The sequence below is a fragment of the Hypanus sabinus genome, chromosome 5, assembly GCF_030144855.1.
Source record: "Hypanus sabinus isolate sHypSab1 chromosome 5, sHypSab1.hap1, whole genome shotgun sequence".
Taxonomy (NCBI): Eukaryota; Metazoa; Chordata; class Chondrichthyes; order Myliobatiformes; family Dasyatidae; genus Hypanus; species Hypanus sabinus.
The window spans coordinates 165,037,859-165,061,028 of NC_082710.1; the positions used below are offsets into that span (position 1 = coordinate 165,037,859).

Below are 23,170 nucleotides of genomic sequence, written 5' to 3' on the forward strand. Positions count from 1 at the left end.
GCCCCGAACTGGAAATTGGTGGTGTGGCAAGCAAGCCAGCCAATGGGAAAGAGTGGCCACAACTTCTAAACGGGTCAGTTGGTGACCAGTACAGTGAAAGTGGCTTTTGGCTGGCAACAAAACCAACTTCAGTGTGACACTGAGAGATCACGAGCTCATCTTTATCCTACAGGTCTTGTATAGGAACTCTTGTAACAGTGGGCAAGCAGCTGTCCTCGAGTCTGGTGGTTGTGTCCTCAACCTTTTGTCGAAGGGAGAGGGAGGAGAGAGAATGACCAGGTTGAATGTTTTTTTTAATTACATTAACCGCTGTGAGAAATGTAGACAGAGTCAGTGGATTAGATTTGTGAACCTTGGGGCTGTGTCCACAACTCTGCAGGTTTTTACGGTCCCGGGCAGAGCAATTGCCACATGATTCCATGATGCATCAGGTAAGGTGCTTCACATGCTGCATCCATGCGTTACATTCAAACAAGATGTAGTGCTCCTTCACAGAGATGCAGCCTGTGCCGGGTCCCAGGCTTGGCGAGAGAGTAAGATCAGGCTTGGCGAGGGAGAGAGGGCATCCAGTTCCCCAGTGGAGTGCACTAAACATCCCTTGGAGTAAGCAGCTGATTGCCCGCAGTTGGGTTGTGGATAAATCCAGTTCCTTCAGCTAACTCCCTCCCCTCCAGGGAATTCCAGCCAACCTCCCCTTTTTCTTTGCTGGAAAAGGGATCTCTGGTCTTAAACCCTCCAACAAGGGAGTGTCCTGAGGAATGTTGGGGGAGGGAGGGATGTTGGAAGGGATCTCACGGAACGTTGGGAGTGACGGCCAGGGGCACAGTTTGATCCCATGGGAGACTAGATGGAGATGGTGTTCCAGGATGTTGGGGTGTGCGGAAGATGCGTGAACACCCTCCCCCTCTCACATCGTCCTCGCACTTGTGTTGCATTGGCTGACGTTGCTCAGAATGGCGGAACAGGTCCATGGGACAGCCTTGGCGGAGGACAGCGGGCGGTGCTGGGCTGCACTGAAGAAGTGCCAGTGTCAGAGGGTGCACTCGCGCAGGTGATGAGCTAAGCCAAGCATCTACCTGCCATTTTGTGAAGTTCGTGGCATTGTTTGGCATTAGGGTGGAGGGGTGGCCTTGGACTGATTTCTCTCAAATATGGGAAAGTGGTGTGTGTATGATTGCCACGTTACTGGCCTTGGGATCTTGCTGTGCACAGGTAGAAAGCAGTCTCTCCAGCAGAGGAAAAATTGGCAAAGGGTTTCCTGAAGTTGTTGGGGTGGTGGGGTGTTGGGGTGGTGGGGTGGTGGGGGGGGGGTACTGCAGGGACATTGAGAAGCACTTTACTGCGGGGGTTGATGCCAGTCCAGCTCCCTCCCTCCGACCTGCAGTCAGTGCACACACCCCGTGGTTGAGGGCTGATTCTGCCGGGGGGGGGCAGTGCAGGGAGAGGGGTTCGGGAGGGAAAATGGGACTGGGCACGGAGGTGCCGCCATGATTGACGGGGGATGGGCGAGCATGGGGCAGTGACAGCGGTGGATTTTATTTTCGGCCTCAGCGTTCCTGAGGTGTAAAGTTTCTGGATGAACAGGTTCTGCCTTGAGTTGGCAGGTGTGTAGTGTATCAAAGTGTGTGGGTGCGTGTGTGTGTGAGAGAGATTATTGTTTTACCTTATCCTACCTCAATGCACTGTGTAATGATCGGATCTATAGACACAGTATACACTGAATCTTGGTACGTGACAATAAACCAATTTTTTATAGAATTTGAGGGTGTGTGTGAGAGAGAAAAGAGAATGAATGTGTGTGTGTGTGAGAGAGAAAAGAGAATGAATGTGTGTGTGTGTGTTACACACCAAAAATGCTGGAGGAACTCAGCAGAGCGGGCAGCAACTATGGAAAAAAGTACAGTCAACGTTTCGGGCCGAAACCCTTCTGCAGGACTGGAGTCTCTGATTTTTCCATTGACGCCACCTGGCCTGCTGAGATCCTCCAACATTTTGTGTGTGTTGCTCGGATTTCCAGCACCTGCAGATTTTCTCTTGTTTGTGATCCGAGTGTGTGCGCGATTGTTTTGTGTGTGTGAGAGAGAGCACAGTAGTGTGTTTGTGAGAGAACGGGAGAGCACAGTAGTGTGTTTGTGAGAGAACGGGAGAGCACAGTAGTGTGTTTGTGAGAGGGTGCAATTTCGTGTGTGAGAGAGAACGGGAAAGCACAATAGTGTGTTTGTGAGAGAGAGAGAGTGTATTTGTGTGTGTGTGACTGACACTAGGGATGGGGGAGTGTGTGTAAATCCGTAGGACTGAGTTGCGGGGCGATGATGGGGGCAGTAGGAGGAGGAGCTGCCTGCCTGCCTCCCTTCGGCCGCCGTCCCCAGTTCCCCTCCCCGCTGCGGACATTCCTGTGAGCAGTGGAGGCGGCTGCTCCCCGACCCTCCCCCCACTCCGCGGGGCGGCGAGGGAAGGAGGTCATTGCTAGGTTGTCGCCATGGCGACAGTTCTGGAGCGAAGCAGTGCGGGGCCGGCCTTCCCCAGTGCATTGTACCTGGGCGCTGCGGCGGCACCACGGGCCTCGCTCCGCTGCCTCGGCCCCTCCCCGCCCCGACCCGACCCGTCCCGTCCCACGGCAACGGTTCCTACCCCCTCCCAGAGCTGGGCAGGCCTCCATTCCGAGGCCCCAGCTCCCGACCACTCGCGCTTGGGGCAGCGGATGAATCTTCTCCCCCGTAAAAATGTCCAACCACTCCTCCTACCTGAAAGGGGAGGGCAGGCGGTCACTTCTGGCGGTTGTTGAAGGACAGGGGCACAGTCTCTGTAGAGGCACAGGCCGACCCATGTGGAGGGTTGCGGAGTGCGGACGGAGCTACGGCACCAAGGGGGTCTAGAAGACATAAAGGCTTCTCAACCCTACCACTACCACTACTTCCTGTGGGGATTACCGGGAGGGAATATGAAGGTGGTCGGAAGTCTGCACCATCCCATAGGTTTATGGTTTGGGGGGGAGGGGGTGTTGATTCAAAAGGCCACTTCGTCCTTGCCTTCCCCACCTGCATCTGTTGCCTTTCTCCCAGCTTCACTCGGAACCTGCTCTCTATCACTCTCACCCCCCCCCCCCACCTTCAACTACCGAACCTCCCCTTCTTGCCCACCCCCACCTCACTTCTCCCATCCTCACCAATTCTCCCCTAATCCTGCCCTCCCCACTCCCCCTTCTTGTTCCCATCTCCCCTTGTCCACACCACCCTGTCCTTGCCTCCATTCTCCCCCACCTCCCCCCATTCTCACCTTCCTTCAACCTTAACTCCCCACCTCCCCATCAGTTCCCCTTTACTTGCATTATCCCCATGTCAAGCCCTCCGTGCCCATCCTCTCCACCCCCACCATTCCCTTGTCACCTCCACTTCCCCGTGTTCTCCAGTTCCTTTCATCTTCAACCACCCCATCTCCCTCTCATCTACCCATCCTTGCCCTCCCCACTTTTGTCACCCCCTCCTCCTCCTCACCTCCCCTAATCCCCTTTTACTCATCTGCCTCATCCCAGCCTGTGCCCGTGGGGCCATGACCAATTGGATGCTGGTCCAGTTCCATGGATGATCCTCTGAGCCTTCTCGTTGCAGAACAAAGGTTTGCCACCAATAAGGCCATGTGCCTTCTGGCCCTGTTGATGCTGCTTTACCAGCTGGCCATTGTCTACCTTTAAATGCTTTGGTCCTCTTCATCGCTGATCCTGGGGTTTGCCATGCACTGATCAGCTGCCACTTATCTATTATCGTGGCCGAGAACTTACCGAGCAAAGGGTACGGAGAGCAGGGAAGTAGTGTGTAACTCCAATAATCTGGCTCAGCTCTCTCCGGACTACAAAAGTGCCAGGCTGGTCGGTTTTCCAGACTCTTGGATTTGTCTCCTCTTTATACCCAGATAGCTTTTTATTTCACTTTTAACAATTTACACAGTAGGATAGTAGACTTTCTAGTGAGCATTGTGAGTTTAGAGGGAGCAGGGAACACACTGGTACTCTGGACCTTCTCTCCGGTTGCAAACCTCCCCGTGATCCTTGTTCCTCAGTTGTGGATTCCGAAACTCTGTCCAGTCAGCATCCTGGACCCTGGCCTCTATCCCACTCCGTAGGCTCTCTGCATCACAGCCGGGTGTGGCAATTCCAGCATCCAGGAGTACTGAAGGCTGCAGAGAGCTGTGGACACAGCCTAGTCCATCACGAGCACAACCACCCCCCCACCATTGACAACATCTATAGGAGGCATTGCCTTAAGAACACGACAGCGATCACCAGGGATCCCCACTATCCAGGCTATGTGCTCTTCACCACCTCCAGACAGGAGGTTCAGAAGCCTGGACCCACACCTCTGGAGGTTCGGGAACAGCTACCTTCCTGCAACCAAAAGGTTCATGAAATGATCCTCACAGACCTCACTGTAACTTAGCAACAAAACACTACAGACCACCGCATGAATTACTGTGAACCCCCCTCCCCCACTATCTTTTGGGTATAACAGGATGCGGAATAAAGTGTAAAAGCTACAGGGGAAGTGCGGTGCGGGTAAATAATAAGGTGGAAGATGGTGAGGTAAATTGTGAGATCGAGGGTCGATGTTATCTTACAAGATACTTGGTACTTGTGCACTGGACCATAAATTTGATTTGGGACACGTGGAGTTTTGGAGTGATGGAATATCCTGATGGCCTTGTAATACACGGGATGTCCTGCCCTTAAAGCACGGCGTCACCGTGGACACCGACGGCTCGGACGGTTATGCCTGGGGTGGGGAGTTGCAAGGTGGGGGACGGGGGTTCCTGACGGGGATAACCTGACCCAGCTGCTGCCCATTGCAGGCTTGAGCATCCGAAGCAGCCAGGAGGAGGAGCCCGTGGACCCACAGCTGATGCGGTTGGACAACATGCTGCTGGCGGAGGGCGTGGCTGGCCCCGAGAAGGGCGGGGGCTCAGCGGCGGCCGCAGCGGCAGCGGCTGCCTCCGGCGGGGTCTCCCCCGACAACTCCATCGAGCACTCTGACTACCGGGCCAAGTTGGCCCAGATCCGGCAGATCTACCACACGGAGCTGGAGAAATATGAGCAGGTAGCGGGGGAGGGGTCTCTGGGCTCGTGGGGGGGGGGGTGGGGGCTGTCCGCTGGGGTGGGGAACTGTGCAGAGGGTTAAGTTGGGTTACTGGTCTTCACTGTGAAATACCATTGCCTGGGTCACTGCAAAATCTTATGATGGTGACTGGAAGTGCTCTTGTTAAAAGAACAAAGCTTTGTTCGTGCCACCTTGTCCCGCATTCCTAGGGCAGAGACCAGACAGGTTAGACGCAGCAGGAAGCTCCCTCTACACCGTCCTGTCTCATGCAGTATTGACTATATTCTCACAGTGTCATACCTCACACTCCCAGGGCAGGGACAGAGTGAAGTCACCTCCACGCCATTTCATCACACACTGCTGGGACAAGGGATGATACAGCGTGAACACAGCAAAGCCTCCTCTTACACTATTGACAATAATACTTCGAAATGTGAAGGAGATGAAATGAAGCCTTCCTGTCTTCATTCTGTGCCTTCATGGTTCTGTACTCTGGGTGAGAGCTTGAGATCATTTATGGCTTTTGTTGCCTTCTCTCTGTCCTCTCCGTTCTTGTCTCTCTCACTCTCCCCCTTTCACCTTTGTTTTCTCTCTCTCCTCTTTCTCTTCCATCCACCCTTTTCCTGTTCTCCCTCCTCACTCTACACGCTTTGTGCCTTTGACCCTCTCTCTTGCACAACCCCTCTCTTTCTACTTGTTGTCCTATGAAGATTCCCCCTTCCTTTCTGGGGATCTGCGCTGTGTTAGTCAGGGGGTGTTTGAAACTCTTTCTCACCCCCTCCCCACCATCACCTCAGCCCTGACTTTCCTGGGCTGCGCGCTAGCACAGGCCACTCCTCCTGACTCTCCACTGGCTTTTGTCCACACGTAGGCCTGCAACGAATTTACCACGCATGTGATGAACCTCCTTCGGGAACAGAGTCGGACACGGCCGATCTCTCCCAAGGAGATCGAGAGGATGGTCGGGATCATCCATCGGAAGTTTAGCTCCATCCAGATGCAGCTAAAGCAGAGCACATGCGAGGCTGTCATGATCCTGAGGTCAAGGTTCCTCGACGCCAGGTCAGTGGCAGGGGAATCAGATGGGGGGAGGGGGGCTTGTTGGGGTTGTGGGGAGTTTGAACTGCTAGGGTCCTGAAAGCAGACTGGGATAGCCCAGGATAGATGCACATGCCTGCAGGTGCTTTAAATTTGGAGCAACATCTGAAACATTTGAGAACTCTGCAGGTCAGGCAGCATCTGAGGAGTTTCTGCAGATACATGAAGTGTAAAAAAAAAGCAAGAGTGGATATCAGACCACTGGAAAATTATGCTGGAGAGGTAGTAATGGGGGAAAAGGAAATGGCAGACGAACTAGACAAGTATTTTGCATCAGTCTTCACGGTGAAAGACACTGGCAGTATGCTGGAAGTTCCACAAGTCAGGGGTCATGAGCGTGTGATGTTACCATAAGAAGAGAGAAGGTTCTTGGGAAACTGAAAGGTCTGAATGTAGATAAGTCACCTGGACCAGATGGTGTACACCCCAGGGTTCTGAAAGAGGTGGCTGAAGAAATTGTGGAGGCATCTCTGAGTTTCTCCAGCATATTGTGCTTATAGACCAGTTAGTCTGACCTTGGTAGTTTGGAAGATGTTGGAGTCGATTGTTAAGGATTTGGTTTTGGGATACTTGGAGGTACATGATAAAATAGGCCATAGTCAGCATGATTACTTCAAGGGAAAATCATACCTGACGAATCTGTTGGAATTCTTTGAAGAAATAACAAGCAGGATAGACAAAGGAGAATCAGTTGATTTTGTGAACTTGGATCTCCAGAAGGCCTTTGACAAGGTGCCACACCTGAGGTTGCTTAACAAGCTACGAGCCCGTGGTATTACAGGGAAGATTCTAGCACGGATAAAGCAGAGGAGGAAAAGTGCGGGAATAAAGGGAGCCTTTTCTGGTTGACTACTGCTGTTCCACAGAGGTCTATGTTGGGACTGATTCTTTTTATGTTATATTGTTAATGATTTGAATACTGGAATTAATGGCTTTGTTGCAAATTTGCAGACAATTTGAAGGTAAGTGGAGGGACAGGTAGGCTTCAGAAGGACTTGGACAGATTAAGAGAAAGAGCAAAGATGTGGCAGATGGAATACAGTGTTGGGAAGTATATGGCCATGCACTCTGGTAGAAGAAATAAAGGGGTTGACTATTTTCTAAATGCAGAGAAAATGCAAAACAATGGAGGAGCAAAGGGACTTGGGTGTCTTTGCGCAGGATTCCTAAAGGTTAACTTGCAGATTGAGTTTGATGACAAAGGCAACTGTGATGTTAGCATTTATTTCAAGAGGACTAGAATATAAAAGGATGTAATGTTGAGGCTTTATAAAGTACTGGTTAGGCCTCACTTGGAGTACTGTGAGCAGTTTTGGATCCCTTGGAATGGATGTGCTGAAACTGGAGAGGGTTCAAAGGAGGTTCCTGAAAATTATTCCAGTTTTGAACAGCTGGTCATATGAAGACTGTTTGCTGGCTGGAGGCCTGTATTCACTAGAATTCAGAAGAATGAGGGGTGACCTCATTGAAACCTACCAAATGGTAAAAGGCTTTGATAGACTGGATGTGGAGAGGATGTTTCCTATGGTGGGAGTGTCTAAGACCAGAGGACTCTGTCTCAAAATAGATGGGTGTCCTTTTAGATCGGAGATGAGGACGAATTTCTTTAGCCAGAGAGTGGTGAATCTGTGGAATTCGTTGCCCATGGGCAGCTGTGAAGGCCAAGTCTTTATGTATATTTAAGGCAGATTCTTGATTGGTCAAGACATGATGGGATTTGGGGAGAAGGCAGGAGATTGGGGCCGAGAGGAAAAATGGATCAGCATAATGAAATAATGGAGCAGACTCGATGGGTCAAATGGCCTAATTCTACTCCTGTGCCTTCTGGTTTTAATTAAATGGACTGTAGGCATTTTTGGTTGAGACCCCTTCTCTGGAGTCCCACAGTGGGGTGAATGTGCTGCCCTTTTCCACCAGTGGTAATACAATGCATCTTAAAAAAAAATGTCCTTTCTGAAATCACATATTAATAATGCAACAGTATCCTGACTTTCGATGATAGCCCTCCAAAACAGTGTGCTTTCGTCACAGTTATTGTCCAGTTATTCTCTGTGATTTAGTGTTTCAGTATTCCCTGAGCTTACTGAGTCGACCTCCAGATGATTTGTCACTTGCTGGCATACGATGATGAAACTTCTTTGCCAAATGCTGCCTGGCTTGTTAATCCTATGGCCCCTGATTATCCCAGTTGGGTGCCTGATCCAGAATTAGTCTTCAAGTCAAGTCAAGTTTATCGTCATTTTGACCATAAGCTGCTGGTACAGTACACAGTAAAAACGAAACAACGTTCCTCCAGGAGTTAGAGAAGTGCCAATTAGCGTGATCAGTCTATGACTCTGAGTGCATGAAAGGCTCCCCAGCTTGGGGAGAAGCTCTGCAGGTCTTCAAGCTCATGGCTGTGTTGGAGGGTGGGGCACAGTATATTCTATGGTGTGTGTAGCCGGAACCAGTGGCAAACAAGGGCTTGAGGGTTGTTTTGTGACGAAAATCACCAGTGCACTGTGGACAGGGATAGAAAGCAATGTGGACCAGTATCTAAAACAGTTAAGAAGTCAGAAGAGTCATCAAGCATTACTGCACAGAAGCAGGCAGGCCCTTTGGCCCATTCAGTCCACACCATCCTCTTTTACTACCAAGCCCCATGTACCCACTCCTGGATCAGCTAGAGTAGACTAACCAGACTGAACAACAAACAATCCGCTGGAGGAATTCAGCTGGTTGAGAAGCATCTGTGAGGGAGAGAGGAATTGCCAATGTTTCGGGTGGAGATCTTGCATGAGGGATGGGAGCGGAGAAGAGAGATTGCTGGTTTTGGGAGGAGAGGGGAAGGACTGGGAGAGGAGCACAAGTTGATTGGTGGAATGATGAGGGCTGAGGGTTGAGGTGATGGGCAGCTTGAAGTTGGGGGGGGTTAGAGTTGGATGCAATAGCAGGCAAAGTGGGGGGAAGATAACATGAGAGGCAGATGGAGTGAAGAGTACAGTGGTAATGTTGCAGTGGAGGCTGATAAGAGTGAGACAAAACTCCAAGGGAGATTAGACAAACAATGGCCATCTTTCCTGTGGAAGATTAAGGGGTATATTTGATTAATTCATTTTGGAGAATTAAGGTTGGGGGCAGCCTAGGGTCTGGGCCCTTGGGAAATTCTGTACAGCTGGTGGAGGGGATACAAGAGGGATGAAATTAGTACCACAAACAGTAACACATGCTGGATTTCCGGCTTGTTTTAGATTCATGCTGGATCCAGTGGCTTTTTGTTTCCACCAGCAGGACTGTCTCAAACAAGGGAATCTTGTTTTTAAACTAGTATCAATTAAAACCATGCGTGTAGTAATTTCTTTTGGCAGAGGGCAGTGAATCTCTGTCCCCAGCGTGTTGTGCAGGAGGAATCACTGGTGGTAGCAGATAAAGTACCAAAGTGAGGGGTGGAGGATCTGGTGGAATTGAGATCTGGAATAGATGCGCCAGATCATACTGAAAAGCAAGGAAAGCTAGATGGGCTGAGTGGCCTTCCTATCTGACACAGTCTGAGCCCACAGGAGTAACCTCCAAACCTTACTTCCACAGGAGAAAGCGACGCAACTTCAGCAAGCAGGCCACGGAAATCTTGAATGAGTACTTCTACTCCCACCTCAGTAACCCGTACCCCAGTGAGGAGGCCAAGGAGGAACTGGCTAAGAAGTGTGGCATCACTGTGTCGCAGGTCAGTGTATCCCAGGTTAGGCCCGTTTCAGCTTCTCTGGGTATACGTGTGAGTGTCCTGCTGGTGGGTCAGCCATAAGAGAGGATTTTAGGCCACGCTAGGGTCTGTTGGTCTCATGTGGTGTTCGGACGTTCCCTGCTGTGGGACAAGGGGAGGTGCATCAAAATGATCAGTGCTGGGTCAAGTGGTGGCCACTGCAAGAAGGGATTGACAGAGCTAGCAGCTGTAGAGTTAGAACAAGATTGGGGAGGAAACACAGGAACTCCTTTCCTCAAATAGCTGGTAGGATGTGGTGGGGAGGGATGCAAGCATTTTGTTTGGCCTGTGGGGTGGCGGGTGAGGTTGTTGAGTAACATATACCCAGCAGAAAGGACATCAGGCTGGGGAAATGGTTGTGTGCTGGTTTCTGTTTTATTGCCCCTATTTTGCACAGCTTAGATGGAGGCTATTCAGTCCATCGAGTCTGTGCCAGCTTGTCAGGCATTCTCATCCCTCTCCCCAATTATTCCCTTATCAACTCCCCCAGATTCTACCGCTCACCCCACCCCAGGGGCAGTTTACAGTAGCCTATTAACCTACGGACTCACATGTCATTGGGGATGTGGGAGGAAACTGGAGTATTCACTAAGTGGGTCACAGGCAGAATACAGTCGGTGCTGGGCAAGAGGGCACTTGGGTGGGGGAGGAGGGAGGAGAAATTCAGTGGGGGGACTGGGGAGATGGTGCACCAGGAAGGGCTGTCCGTGGGACGAGAAAGGGGAGAGGTTGGATTTGGACCAAAGGTGAGGGTCTGAGAGCCACAGTATCTAATATCCAGGGGTTCGGGGCAGCGGAATACGGAGAGTAAAAGGAGGGCCTGAAAATGGGAGGGGAGAAAGGAAAGGGTTACTTTGTCTGGCAGGAGTCGATGAGGGAAGCCTTTTCCTCAGGGAAGTGGGTAGGGTAGAAACCTACCCAAAGTTTTCAACAGCTTCCAGTTGAGCCTCAGCCCCGTGGTTTCAGAGCGCTGGGGGGTGTGGGGGGGGGGTGGAAATGGGGTGGCTGAGGTCAGTGCAAACCTCTGGGGCTGCAGTGGTTGCTGCAGCTCCGAGATAAGTCCAAGGTCCAGCCTCACCCCTCCTTCCTATTATCTCCTCTTTCTCTTTCTCCTTACCATCCCCTTCCACTCTGTCTCCAGCTTCTCACCCCCTCCACCGTGCTCCCTCACCCTCCACCTCGCACCCTTCCCCACTCCACCTACTGCTCTTTGCTCAACCCCCTTCGCTGCTCTGTCTGACCTCGTGTCTTTCCCTGCAGGTGTCCAACTGGTTTGGAAACAAGCGCATTCGATATAAGAAGAACATTGGTAAGTTCCAGGAGGAGGCTAACATTTACGCTGTTAAGACCGCCGTCAATGCGACTGCTGCCTCTCAGAACAGTCAAGCAAACTCGCCCACCACTCCCACCTCCGCAGGTAGGCTGCTAACTGAGCAACATCTCCTCTGCACTAATTGGCTCTGTCATTGGGGAGGGGTGGGGCAAAAATTAAAAGGACAACCCGATTGGTTTAAGGCAAGAAAGAATTCCTCCCGCAGTATCTTTAACCGTACCTGCCGGTCTGTGTGTGCTTTTCTGGTATTTCTGAGGTTTTGATGTTTGTTTCCTTGCTGCAAGTATTTCCTGCTGTTTCTTTTGTGGGATATGGCTTGCTGGTACTCTGGGGCTTGGTTCTGTGGCCTCTGGGATATGTTACTCTGCTACCTGTCTCACTTGCAATGCTATTCCCTTATCCTGACACCTGCGGGTGGTGCTGGGGTAGTTCTCTCTGCTTCTAACTGACCCAGTGAATGCAGGAGGGACCCACCCCAGACAATGAGTCCCTGAAGCAGCTGAGTCATTGGTTGAGAGGTCTCCCCTTGCACCTCAACCTTTCGCTGAAATGCATGTTTTCCTCCCCACCCACCCTCACTCTCTACCTCAGGGGTTCTCAACCTTTGTTTATCCATGGACCCCTACCATTAACGGAGGGATCTGTGGACCCCAGGTTGGAAATCTCTGTTCTACACATTGTTTCCCCTTTATTCCCATTATCACTCTCCTCATTCCATCATTCTCCCTACCATTCCATCAAATATACTCTACCCCTTCACCCCCTTACTCTCCCCTTATTCTCCCAGACTGGTTCCCTCCCTCTCCATATCATTCCCTTCCCATTCCCACACTCATGCATTCTTGTTCATGCTCTATATCTCTCCCATTCTCCGTCGAGCTCACTCTGTATGATTTCTATATATCTGCTCCTCTCGCTCCCTTGATCCCCGCTTTAGCCTCTCCTGCTTGCTCCCCCAGGTTCTCTCTCTTGCCCATGCACTCTCTGGCGCGCTCTCTGGCTGTCTCACAATCTCTTCCAGCCTGCGGTGAACAGAATCCCCACTGTGGACCTGCCAACGCTCAACACTGTACAGTGTGGCTTCACTGACCAGTGGCCAGTGGTTACTATTTAACCACAGGGGCATCACACATCCATCTTGGCTTTGCTGAGTGTGCATGTGGTAGGGTGATGTTATGTAGTGATCCAGAGGTGGGGGTGGAATCCTAGATGGTTAATGTTACTTGCTTTAACATCCTGGTGAGGGAGCGGCACAGTGGGTAGAGCCACTGCCTCACAGCTCCAGAGATCCAGGTTCGATCCTGACCTCGAACACCGTCTGCACATTCTGTGACCGCGTGGGTTTCCCCCTGCTGCTCCGGTTTCTTTCCATATACCAAGGATAGATTAATTGACCACTGTAGATTTGATGAGCGTGTAGTTGGTTGGTAGTACTGGAGCTATGCAAATATGTGGAGAATGAAGGAATTACTGTAAATGGGTGATTGATGGTCAGCATGGATTCAGTGGACTGAAGGGCATGTTTCCATACTATATTGCTGTAGGACTTTAAGGCAGACTATGCAGGTTCTGCTGGGAATTGATCTCTACTGGGACTGTTCAGTCCTGTTCCAAGGCCAACCAAATGTCCTCCCACCTGCTCCCCTGGTTCTTTTCCAGGATTTCTGTCCAGATATGAGCAGTGATTTTCCAGTTGGGAGATCTGTGTTCCAGTCATCTGTTTGCTGAGATCCCAAGGATTCTCAATAGAGCGGATGTGCGGAAAATCTGAAACTTGTCAGTGTACAAGAACGTATGCATGGTGTAACGAAAATCTTGCATACAGCAGCATCACGGGCACTTAATAGTTTAAAAGCAAGATGTTACCCATTTCAGGGAAAAAATAGAGCGATCATTTTCTTTGAGAGTCCTCAGCAGCCTTCCCCAGAGGGTGATAGAAACAATCTTTGAATATTTTTTTTAACAGAGCTGGACAGATTCTTAATGAACCGAGAGGTGAAATGTTTGGTGTTAGGTGGGAACATCAAGCTGATTTTACAGTCTGATCGGCTGTGGATTAAATAATGATGGGTCGGGCTCGAGGGGCCCAGTGGCCTACCCCTGCTCCTGTGGTCCTCAAAGGGCTGGAATGACCTTTCTTTCAGTCGTACTTCTGACCATGGGTTGCCAGGGATCAGGGTTCCCTGTGATGAAGAGGCCACCTCACGAGGACTGATTGAGCGGGTTGAGCCAGCATTTGATGGAGTTTAGAAGAACGAGGTGACTTGTTGATACACACTCGACTCTGGGGAGTCTGTAGTCGTCGGGTTATCTGGAGGATATACTGGCTTTGGAAAACGTGCTGAATAGGTTTATTCAGGATTTGAGTGTATCAGCTCCAAGGAGAGGTTGCACGCACTTGGGTTGTTTTCTTTGGCGTGTTGGAGGATGAAAGGAGTTTATATAGTGGAAGGAATCTTTTCCCCTGGGTAGGAATGTCAAGTACAGGAGGACGTGCATTTGAGATGAGATGGGGTAGTTGAAAGGACATATATCATGCAAGTTTTTTTTATCTAGAACCACTTCAGAATTTGGGGGTCGTTCCACTTAAGAAGGAGTAATAATCAGAATCATGTTCATTATCACTTGCATATGTCGAGATCTTGGTTTTATGACAGCCATACAGTGCATTACATAAAAATAGGCTATAAATTACAGCAGGAAAAGTTTGATTTTTAAAAAATTTTAATAAATAAGTACTTTTTGCTCTCTAAAGAGAGCAAAACTAGTGAGATGTTGTTCATGGGTTCATCGTCTGTTTAGGAACCTGGTGGTGGAAGAAGCTGTTCCTAACTTATTCCTTGATATTGTAATTATCGACAGAATGGTAAAGGTTTATTTTCAAGGTACTTAAAAAGGGTTGAGCAACAGAAAAAATGCTGGAGAAGCTCCGCAGGTCAGGCAACATCAGTGGAGGAAAATAAGCAGTCAGCATTTGGAGCTAAGACCCTTCATCGAAACGTTGGCTGTTCAGTCTCCTCCATGGATGCTGCCTGGCCTACAGAGACTTACTGCATTTTGTGTGTGTTGCTCTGGATTTCCAGCGTCTGCAGAAATCTCTTGTGCCTGTACTTTAAAAGTAGTTGATAGTCTGTTGGTGCAGAGTGTTTTATTGCATTGTGAGGCTGACACACTACGCGGTTCTACGGTCCCATCAACGTCAGTTTGAATGCAACAGAGTATACTTTAGCTTAAAGAAACTATGCTACTCCAAGATAAAATACTTGTGCATTCCCACATTTAATGAATGGCGGCACTATTTCTGGTTTAGTAGCTGGTTCTCAGCATTTCCCTGGTCTGGGGTCCACATTGGGGCTGCTGTGCTTGGAACTTGAACCTGCGGGAGGCTCTGGTCCTGTTGTCAGTCTTGCCTCCCAAAACCTCAGCCCGGTTTTCTGATTGAGTGGGTGTCTACCTGCCGCTGCAGGAGGTGTAATCTGATTCTCACGATTGCAAGGACTTCACACCCCCAGTCTCACCCTACCGTGACCTGGTTCCACCAACCTCAGACTCTCGTTCTGCCTCCTGCCTCATGAACCCCGTTCCACTGATGTTTCTGCCAGTTAGTTCAAGAAAATCCAGACAAACACTGAACACTGCATCACCGGTGGTTTGACAGTGCAAGAGATGGGAGTGAGGGGAGGCCATTCAGCCCCTCAGGAGCTCCCAGCTCAAGGCCGCCCTGTACTTCTCCTGCTCTCCTCCCTGCAGATTGCTTCAGCATGAGGGCTGGGGTGAGGTCCTTTTGCTCAGACCGGTGGTTGTTACCACTCTTTGAGCCACTACTACAGAATGAGTTTGGATCCTCAGCTAAAACTTACCCGTCTGTTCCATTGGCTGCTCCAACTGCCTCTCCGGTTGAAATTCCACCAAAGTAACCAGCAATTGGTCAGTGTGCAAATTGTGCCCTCACAGTAACAGTCCTTGTGTGACCCTGGCACGCTCCTATGCACATCTTCTTGCCCTTGACGTCATCAATAAGCAGTACGTGCTCCAGAGACCCTGGGTTAATTGGCCAGTGTGGGATGACAGGTGGGAGCTGGGGTGGGGTTGCTGGCCATGAATGTGAGGGGATAAAATGGGAGCTGTGTAAGTGCATGATTGATGGTCAACAAGGACTGGGTGGCTCTGTGTGTATCAGTCTGCCTTTGCCTTTGTGTCCCTTGCGCCTGCAGCCACTTCTCCCTGTGTACACTTGTCCATGGTACCACAGTGACAGGATCCTCATTTCACTGAGAACTGCTCTGGGATTGCACAGCTGGTGCTTTGCTCTTGTTGCAGAAGCTGGTGGGTAGGGAGGGGAAGGGGGTACTTACTGAAAATGGGGTTATTGCTGCAATATGCTGTCACTGGCTGCTCCTGCTGCTGACCTTGAGTGCTCTCGTTCTCTCCTTCTCCCCCTCTCCAGGTTCCTCTGGCTCGTTCAATCTGTCTGCTTCCGGAGACATGTTCATGGGGATGCAGGGGTTAAATGGAGACTCCTACCCAGGGGCACAGGTCAGTAACTCGCAGCCTCACCCCGTGAGCTCTCGCGATTCGTGGGTGGGGCTGCTCCGCTGAGGTGGGGGAAGGAGTGTGGTCTGCAGCAGATGTCACCTGTGATTATCGGCCTCTCATGTTTGTCCCATCTCCCTCCCTCGGCACTACCTCACTCTCGATCGCACCCCCATCCAACCCTCAGTCGTCCTTCCTAATCACGATTGTCCTCCCCACCTTGGATCTCCCCCCATCTATCATCCTTACTATCCCTGATCATACCCGTTCCTTCCATCTCTCTCCCTCCCACCCCAATTCCTTCCTTCCCCCTTGTGGCATCCCATCCACTCCCAGGTGTGAACCTCCTGCAACCTTCTGGCAGAGCTCCCTGGGGTGGAAGCCCTGAGGGTGAGACACGGAGGAGCGGAACCATTTCACCACGATGCTGTCCCCTGAACCTTCTGCCCACCAGATTCCCAGTCTGACTGCAAGACAGAGGGGAGGGAGTGGGCTGAATGGCCTGTGAAAAGAAGGCAAGGCCCCATCTGATGCTGGGGTACTGAAGGGGTGGCAGTGGAGGTTTGTGGGGTTGGGAATCTGGGGGTGAAAAGGAGGGAGGACTCTTGGGGTGACACTCATGGTTTAGTCTTCCCTCCCTGCAGGTGGAGACCCTCCATCACTCCCTCAACCAGCCCTATGGGGAAGGACTGGCCGCCAACCAGATGTACAGCCCACGGGACGTGAGGGTAGGTCATAGGGATTTGGGGGAAGAGTGACGGAACAGTGGAGGGGAGGTTGGGCTGGTGATTGGGGTGAATCCCTGAGTTTGGATGAGAGTCACCAGCACCTCCGTGTCTCACCCACCCATAGCCTGGTGTGAGCTCAGTGGGGTGGGGGAGGGGGGTGCTATTGGTGGAAGGTCTGGGTGTCAGGATGTACAGGGGTGTGAGGGACAGTGACTGGGTGATGTTGGGTGAAGGAAGGTTATTTTCGGATGAACCGTTGGTTGGAGGAAGAGTTGGAAGGAATAAGGAGGTAGGCAATGTGGAGAGAGGTAATTCCATCGATGAGGGAGTGAGAGTGCGACAAAGGTGGGGGGAAGTCGAGAAATGGAAGTAGGAAACTTAGGAAATGAGGGGGAAAAATCGGAGAAGCTCTCTTAGTCCGGATATCTGGAGGGTTCCTGTTCTGACTGGGCTACCATCTCCCAGTTGGGTCACAGGACCAAAACCCTCAAATGCACAGAATAATCCCATAGCCCCTGATTTAAAGAATTCTGATTCCTACAAGCCCATGGCTCCTCAATGTACACCCCACAGTTCACCGTCACCCTGGCATGTCCAGAAGACAATAAGAAATAGGAGCATAATTAGGCCCTTCAGCCCATCGAGTTTTCTCTGCCATTCCATTATGGCTGATCCCAGATCCCACTCGACCCCATACACCTGCCTTCTCACCATATCATTTGATACCGTGAATAATACCAAAAGATGCCTGACTAATGTCCTTGTGACCTACTGTGGATCTTGCTATTCCATTAGATTGCCCATATGGCAACAGGGACATGGGCGACAGAGAGGTGCCTGGTGGGTGTGCAGGACACAGTGCGAGTTACAAGGCACCAGGTTTGGGATCACCCCCAGCCCTTACTCTGGGTTCCTGATGCCACTGGCATGAGCATTGGGTGATCTTGTTCTTGCCCTGAAGAATATTATTGCTAACACTGTGTGAGCTACTAGTGAGGCTACAGCTGGAGCATGGGTCCCTGCCCCTTAGGGGAGCATTAGGGCTGGGACTGAGGAGAAAGGGAAAGGGTACTCGCTTTGAGCCAAAGAGATCGGCCCAAGGGGACACATTAAGAGGCCAGGAAATGGTGCCGAGTTCAGGGCAGATTTCCCGTTGGGAGAGACCAACGTTTTCTTTGCAATGGATGGTTGGAAAAGGGTCAAGACCTCGGTAGGTGGTGGAGAAGATGGCATCCTGGGGGGAAGGGGTGGCTTGAAATGGAATCACCTTTGGGGCTTGGCTCAGGCCAAAGTGGGGCTTGCAGTTTGGTCAGGAGTGGGATTGGGATTTGGTATGGGGTTGGAGTTTTGCTTTGCTCAGAGGTTGAATTTGCAGTTTAGTCAGCATTGGGGATTGGCCAGGAGTTTTGGGGTTTAATTTGGGGATTGGCCAGGAGTTTTGGGGTTTAATTTGGGGATTGGCCAGGAGTTTTGGGGTTTAATTTGGGGATTGGCCAGGAGTTTTGGGGTTTAATTTGGGGATTGGCCAGGAGTTTGGGGGTTTAATTTGGGGTTTGGACAGGAGTTTTGGGGTTTAATTTGGGGATTGGCCAGGAGTTTTGGGGTTTAATTTGGGGTTTGGCCAGGAGTTTTGGGGTTTAATTTGGGGTTTGGACAGGAGTTCATTCTTGGGGAGCTCATGGTTTAATCAGCAGGTTGGGTTTAAATTTTTATCAGGAGTTAGACTGGGGTTTGGTCAGGCCTTGGGGGTGGATTGGAGTTTGCCATTGATGGGATTTGGTTAGGGGTTGGGGGTCACTATTAATTCAGTGGTAGTGTTTGGAGTTTGGTCCCGCAAGCTTTGTGACCTCCCCCTGTGCTACCCAGGTTGTAACTCTGCTTCCGTTCTGACTCCAGGCTAATGGAGGCTGGCAGGATGCAGCCACCCCATCCTCTGTAACCTCTCCCACAGAAGGGCCTGGAAGTGTGCACTCTGATACCTCCAACTGATCTCCGAGAAACCGGGCCTTTCCCTGATCCGATGGGCTTGTCTCCAGCATTGACCAATAAGAAAGAAGAGGACAGAGGAGAGGATGATTTCAGACATTGGGGTGACCTTGATACTAACCTATCTCCTTGTGTGTTTCACTGTAAAACCTTGGACCTCAGTGTACAGAGGGTGGCAGGTGTTGGAGGAATAACCCCTAAAGAGGGATGTCACTCCCAGGATGGGCCACTTCACCACCACCCCTCCCACATTCCATCCTGTCCTGTCCCTACAAATGGTTGCTCATGACACACGGACCGTTGGTGGGTTCAACCCATCCCTCTGTTGTCCAGGAAGGCAACCATTCCACTGGGATGTGCAGTTACTCATGAGGTGTGTGGTTCAGTGGGATGTAAGTGTGGGGCTTTGCAGATCGGAGGCACGCATGGGTGCACCTCACCTTGGCCTTTGTCTTTTCTGTTGGGGGAGGAGTTTGAGGGAAGGCTTTCTGTTGCCCTGGCCCAGGTAGGACAGAGTCAATTTATGGTTGTCCCACACACAGTTTGTGTGGTGTGGTTGAACCTGTCAGCTCAGTCTCCCCCCTCCCCACTGTCCCCCTCTCTCTCCCCCTTGTTTTTCTTCCCTCACACTCTCGTCCTCACTGTGATCTCTCCCTTTACTGTCCCACCTCCCTCTCACCTTACCCCCTACATTCTTCCTCTCTTCAATGTACTCTTTCCTCTTGCCTACTCACTTTTTTTCTCCGTCTCTATCTCTTACTATCCTCACTCTCCACTGTTCTTTTACTCTTCTCTCTGTCTCTCCACCATGCTCCCTTGCCTGTCCCCCACTCCTCTCTCCCTCAACCCCGCTACATTTTCTCTACTTCTCCCTCAGGGTGTATGTATGTGTGTGTTTTTATGTGGTGAGTTTTCTGTGTGCATACGTAATTTTTCTATGCATGTATGTGGTCTGGGTTTATCTGTAAGTGTCTGATCTGTGTTTTTCTCTCGTGCATGTATGTGTGTGTGTGTGTGTGTTTTCTGCCTGGATGAGTGTGTCCTATTTTTCAGTGTGGTGTGATTGACATCCTCTGTGTGCTCTCCATCATGGACAGTGTGGGACTGGTAGATGCTGGGAGATCAGCTTACAGGGAAAATTACAGTGGAAGAGAGAAAAAGATAGTGTTGCTCTATGAGCCAACGAGAGCTTGATGGGCTGAATGGCTTCCTGTGTTGGTCCAGACCTGCGACCTGCCAGCTGAATGATAGAGCGCCCCCCACCCCCCACCCTCAGTCACACTCACACAGGCCAGAGACCTGGGAGTGCCCCATGACCCTGGGCCCAGTGCGGGGTGCTCACCTGAAGGAGAGACCAGGGCACCAGCTGTGCCCTGGCTGTTGCTGCCTGTCCCTGTCCAACTCACATCTGCCCAGGTTTCCTGGAGCTGCAACTGCCAGAAACAGTCAAAAGGAAGGTTGTTTCCTCAATCTATATTGCTCATTGGCTGCTCTCCTTCCTTGAGACCTGAGAATCAACCAATTGTCTACATAATCTGTAAGATTGACAGGAATGGCAGCCAGTGGTAGAGGCGGAGTGGGTGGCGCAGGCAAGTGTGTAGGGTTAGTGCAGAGGTCCCACTGACTCTACCCCCAATATATCCTCTGGGCCTCGGTTTCTCCACAGGTTCTGCTTGCCATTGGCACATTCTTGGGTTTCCCTTAGCTGCAGTTTCCTCCCAAATCCCAAAGAGTAGGTTTAATGGAACCTAAAAATTGCCCCCAAGAGTGTGGGTGAGGGGTGGAATTGATGTAAATGCAGGGAGATTACCTGGCAGGGGAAACTTTTGGGGTGGTGGGGCCCAGGTGCTAGGACTGCTTCATGAGCTGGCAGTTTGATAGGTCTGTTGCATTGGAAGCAGGTGTGGAGTTCTTGGAGAGGCCAAGAGAAATAGAAGAGGGGCAGAAATCCCTTAAGTGCTTGCGTCAGCTAAGCATGCATCATCTTAACCCGTTCCCCTCCCTCCCAATACCCTGCTTCCATTGAGGTCAACGTTACCAGATCTTCTATATTTCAAGAGAATTATTCCTACCTTCCAAAGTGGACATCACTCCTCTCTCCAAAACCCCCCACCCTCCTCCCATCTGCTTGGCGTCACTGGTACAGCAACCCCCATGGTTTGTTGAGGGGAATCCTCAGCCAATCTCTCCTCCTCTGAGGTGAACACTTTATACGTTTTTGCGTTTGGTGGGGTCGGGCGGGAGGGTGGTTTTGCGTTGTCGCGGGTTTCGGGGGAAGCGGGAAGAAGACCTCCTTTTCTCCAGGTCTATCTCTCTCAGTGTTTTAATACTTTTTTTTCTTTTTGTCTGCCACGCATTGATGACTAGGGTTTTACAGTGACGTTTTTAACACTGCGAACTAGTCGTGCTAACTCGCGGGCACAGTGTATATACTGTAGAAAGAAGTATTTGTACATGATTAGCCAATCAAAAAAAATAAAAAACGGCTTTATTACCTCATGCAAGCTCATATAAACCAATAGAATTACTACATGTTTTACCAGTTTTAGAGTGCTCACATACTACCTCTGACATTCACACTAGAACATTTTTTTGTTTATTTTTCTTTTCTTTGTAAAGTGGTTTTTGAAATCAGCACAAAATTGCAGTGTGATGATTTTAAGTTGAAGGCGCTGACAAAAAAAAGGATAATTTTGTCACGGTTTTCACGCATCCTGGGATATAGGCAGCGGCAGGCTGATTGTTACCTATTAAAATCTGTGAATCAGAGACCAGTTTTTTTTTCAAATTTTTCAAATCTTACTTGGAGGGTTTCTGAGCTCAAAGGGGAGAGGGGATGAAGATCAAAATAAAAGATGGATTTGAGATATTTTTTGTTTGATCTTTTGTGTATCTGTTTTGGGGGAAATTGTCATTCCCCACCCCCGCTTTCACTCCATCCTGACAAGTGGTGCTGGAAAAGGCTGTGGCCTAGGCTGAGTGAGTGTGCCAGCTCTTGGGCCTCAGGCAACTTGCCTGTTGCTTCTGCCCCTTCAGGTTTCATGTGTGGCCTCCTTCTGTGTTCTTCTTCCACCCTCACAGGAGAGTAGGGACCAAGTGGAATTGTCTTTCGGGTTACCAGAGCACCAGGGTTTCTAAATGCACCATGGCAACCACCAACATCCAGAGGCACTGGCTGCAGCCAGCTATCTCTGTAAAGCCACTATTGGTGCAACTATGCGATTGTTCCATGGGGGAGGGGGGAAGTGTGCATCCGCCATGACATTTCCTGTTGCCTTCTGCGTGTCCATGGAGAATGTCCACTGTGGACGTGTGGCTCTTAATTTTTGGGTGGGCAGGAGAGGAGGGAGTAAGTGCTGAAAGTTGTACATCATTGTACACCATTGAGATGGTTCCCAAGAAATACGGAAGGGGAAAATTGCCCAGAGATAGTTACCCACACTCAAGACTTAGTTCCCACACCCTTCCTAAACCTATCTGTTCCACAGCAACTCCAGTCCAAGCCAAGCAAATGACAAAGGGAGTCGCCAGTGGCAAAATAGCCAACTGAAAATACTGGCCCTTACACAGGAGCCCCTCCTGTGCCACCCTAGGATTCGTGCCTTTCTTCCCCAGCCTAAAGAAGGTAAACCTGCTGGGGTGGGGATGTGGAGTTGTGAGTTACAAGTTCTTAAACACCATAAAATGGCACAGTGCCCCTGATTGGATGGGAAGAGGTCCAACTTTGAACATTGCCTCAACTCAGGGGCCCTATCAGGTTAGATTTGAAATTCTGAATGGTTTCTGATTTTGAATTTCTATTATGTTTAGTTGATATTTCTTTTCCAACTGTTTCAATGTATTCTCTGTTATGCTTTACAAATGTGCAAATTTTTTTGTTAAGAAAAAGAGCGAAAGGAAAAAAAATGGCTGTGATGTGGAATGGGCTGTGGTTTTGGGTTTTTTTTTTGTTTGAATGGTCTTTGGCAGAGAGACAGAAGGGGGGTACCTGTGGTGCAAGACAGATCCTGGCATCAGGGGTAGAGAGGTCCGTGGCATTCGTCCACCCCTACTCTGCCCTCCCCAACCCCTAGCCAGACTATCAACACCCCCACCCCCTCGCTCTCCACAGGCCCTGCCCCCAATACCTGCCCCAGTCTCTGGCTTGTGGGCTGAGGACTGACAGTGTCAAGGAGCCTTGAGCAAGAGGTTTGCCAAAAGTCAGTTTGGCTTCGTTTTTGTTTTGAGATGACGTTTTGTAAAGGGGTTTGCCGAGACCAGGAATGTCTCCTCCAGTGTTATGCTGCCATTCTGTGCTGCTAAGTTACCATGATTGCTTTCAATAAACTTTATTGTTCCATGCAAACCTTCTTCCCGTGTCTTGTTAAGGAGTTTCTCTCCTTCCCAGATACCCAAGTGTGGGTTAACTTCCTGGGACACCGCATAGGGTTACAGTGAAATATTTTTAGTCAGCAGCTCCCATCCTGACCAGCGAGTGAAGGGAAGTCATTTCTGTAAACATAAAAGAAAGCCATTTGAGTCAATGCCCGCTCTCCCTGCTATCCCTTTTGCTCCAAACACCCATAAGTTCCCACTCTTCCTCCCCCACCCAGACTTTACCCTACCTACTTTCCACAGCGGCCATTTAACCGACCAATTTACCGCATTGTGTCCTGTCCTGATCTTC

The 23,170-nt window shown here is 50.3% G+C and overlaps 1 protein-coding gene across 4 annotated transcripts in view; it reads left to right on the top strand.

Moving 5' to 3' along the window:
• Positions 1 to 22,854, top strand: part of LOC132394540 (pre-B-cell leukemia transcription factor 2-like) — a 50,239-nt gene extending 27,385 nt beyond the window's left edge. The window contains exons 3-9 of one of the 4 annotated variants that reach the window (XM_059970826.1): positions 4,843 to 5,087; positions 5,959 to 6,149; positions 9,753 to 9,903; positions 11,185 to 11,233; positions 15,705 to 15,793; positions 16,435 to 16,518; positions 18,415 to 22,854. In XM_059970826.1, the coding sequence (XP_059826809.1) occupies positions 4,843 to 5,087; positions 5,959 to 6,149; positions 9,753 to 9,903; positions 11,185 to 11,233; positions 15,705 to 15,793; positions 16,435 to 16,518; positions 18,415 to 18,507 (902 nt within the window). In that variant the 3' untranslated portion in view covers positions 18,508 to 22,854. Of the gene's footprint in view, positions 1 to 4,842; positions 5,088 to 5,958; positions 6,150 to 9,752; positions 9,904 to 11,184; positions 11,342 to 15,704; positions 15,794 to 16,434; positions 16,519 to 18,414 lie in introns of all 4 variants that reach the window. The other 3 variants (XM_059970827.1, XM_059970824.1, XM_059970825.1) reach the window with 3 other exon arrangements.
• The last annotated feature ends 316 nt before the right edge of the window (positions 22,855 to 23,170 follow it).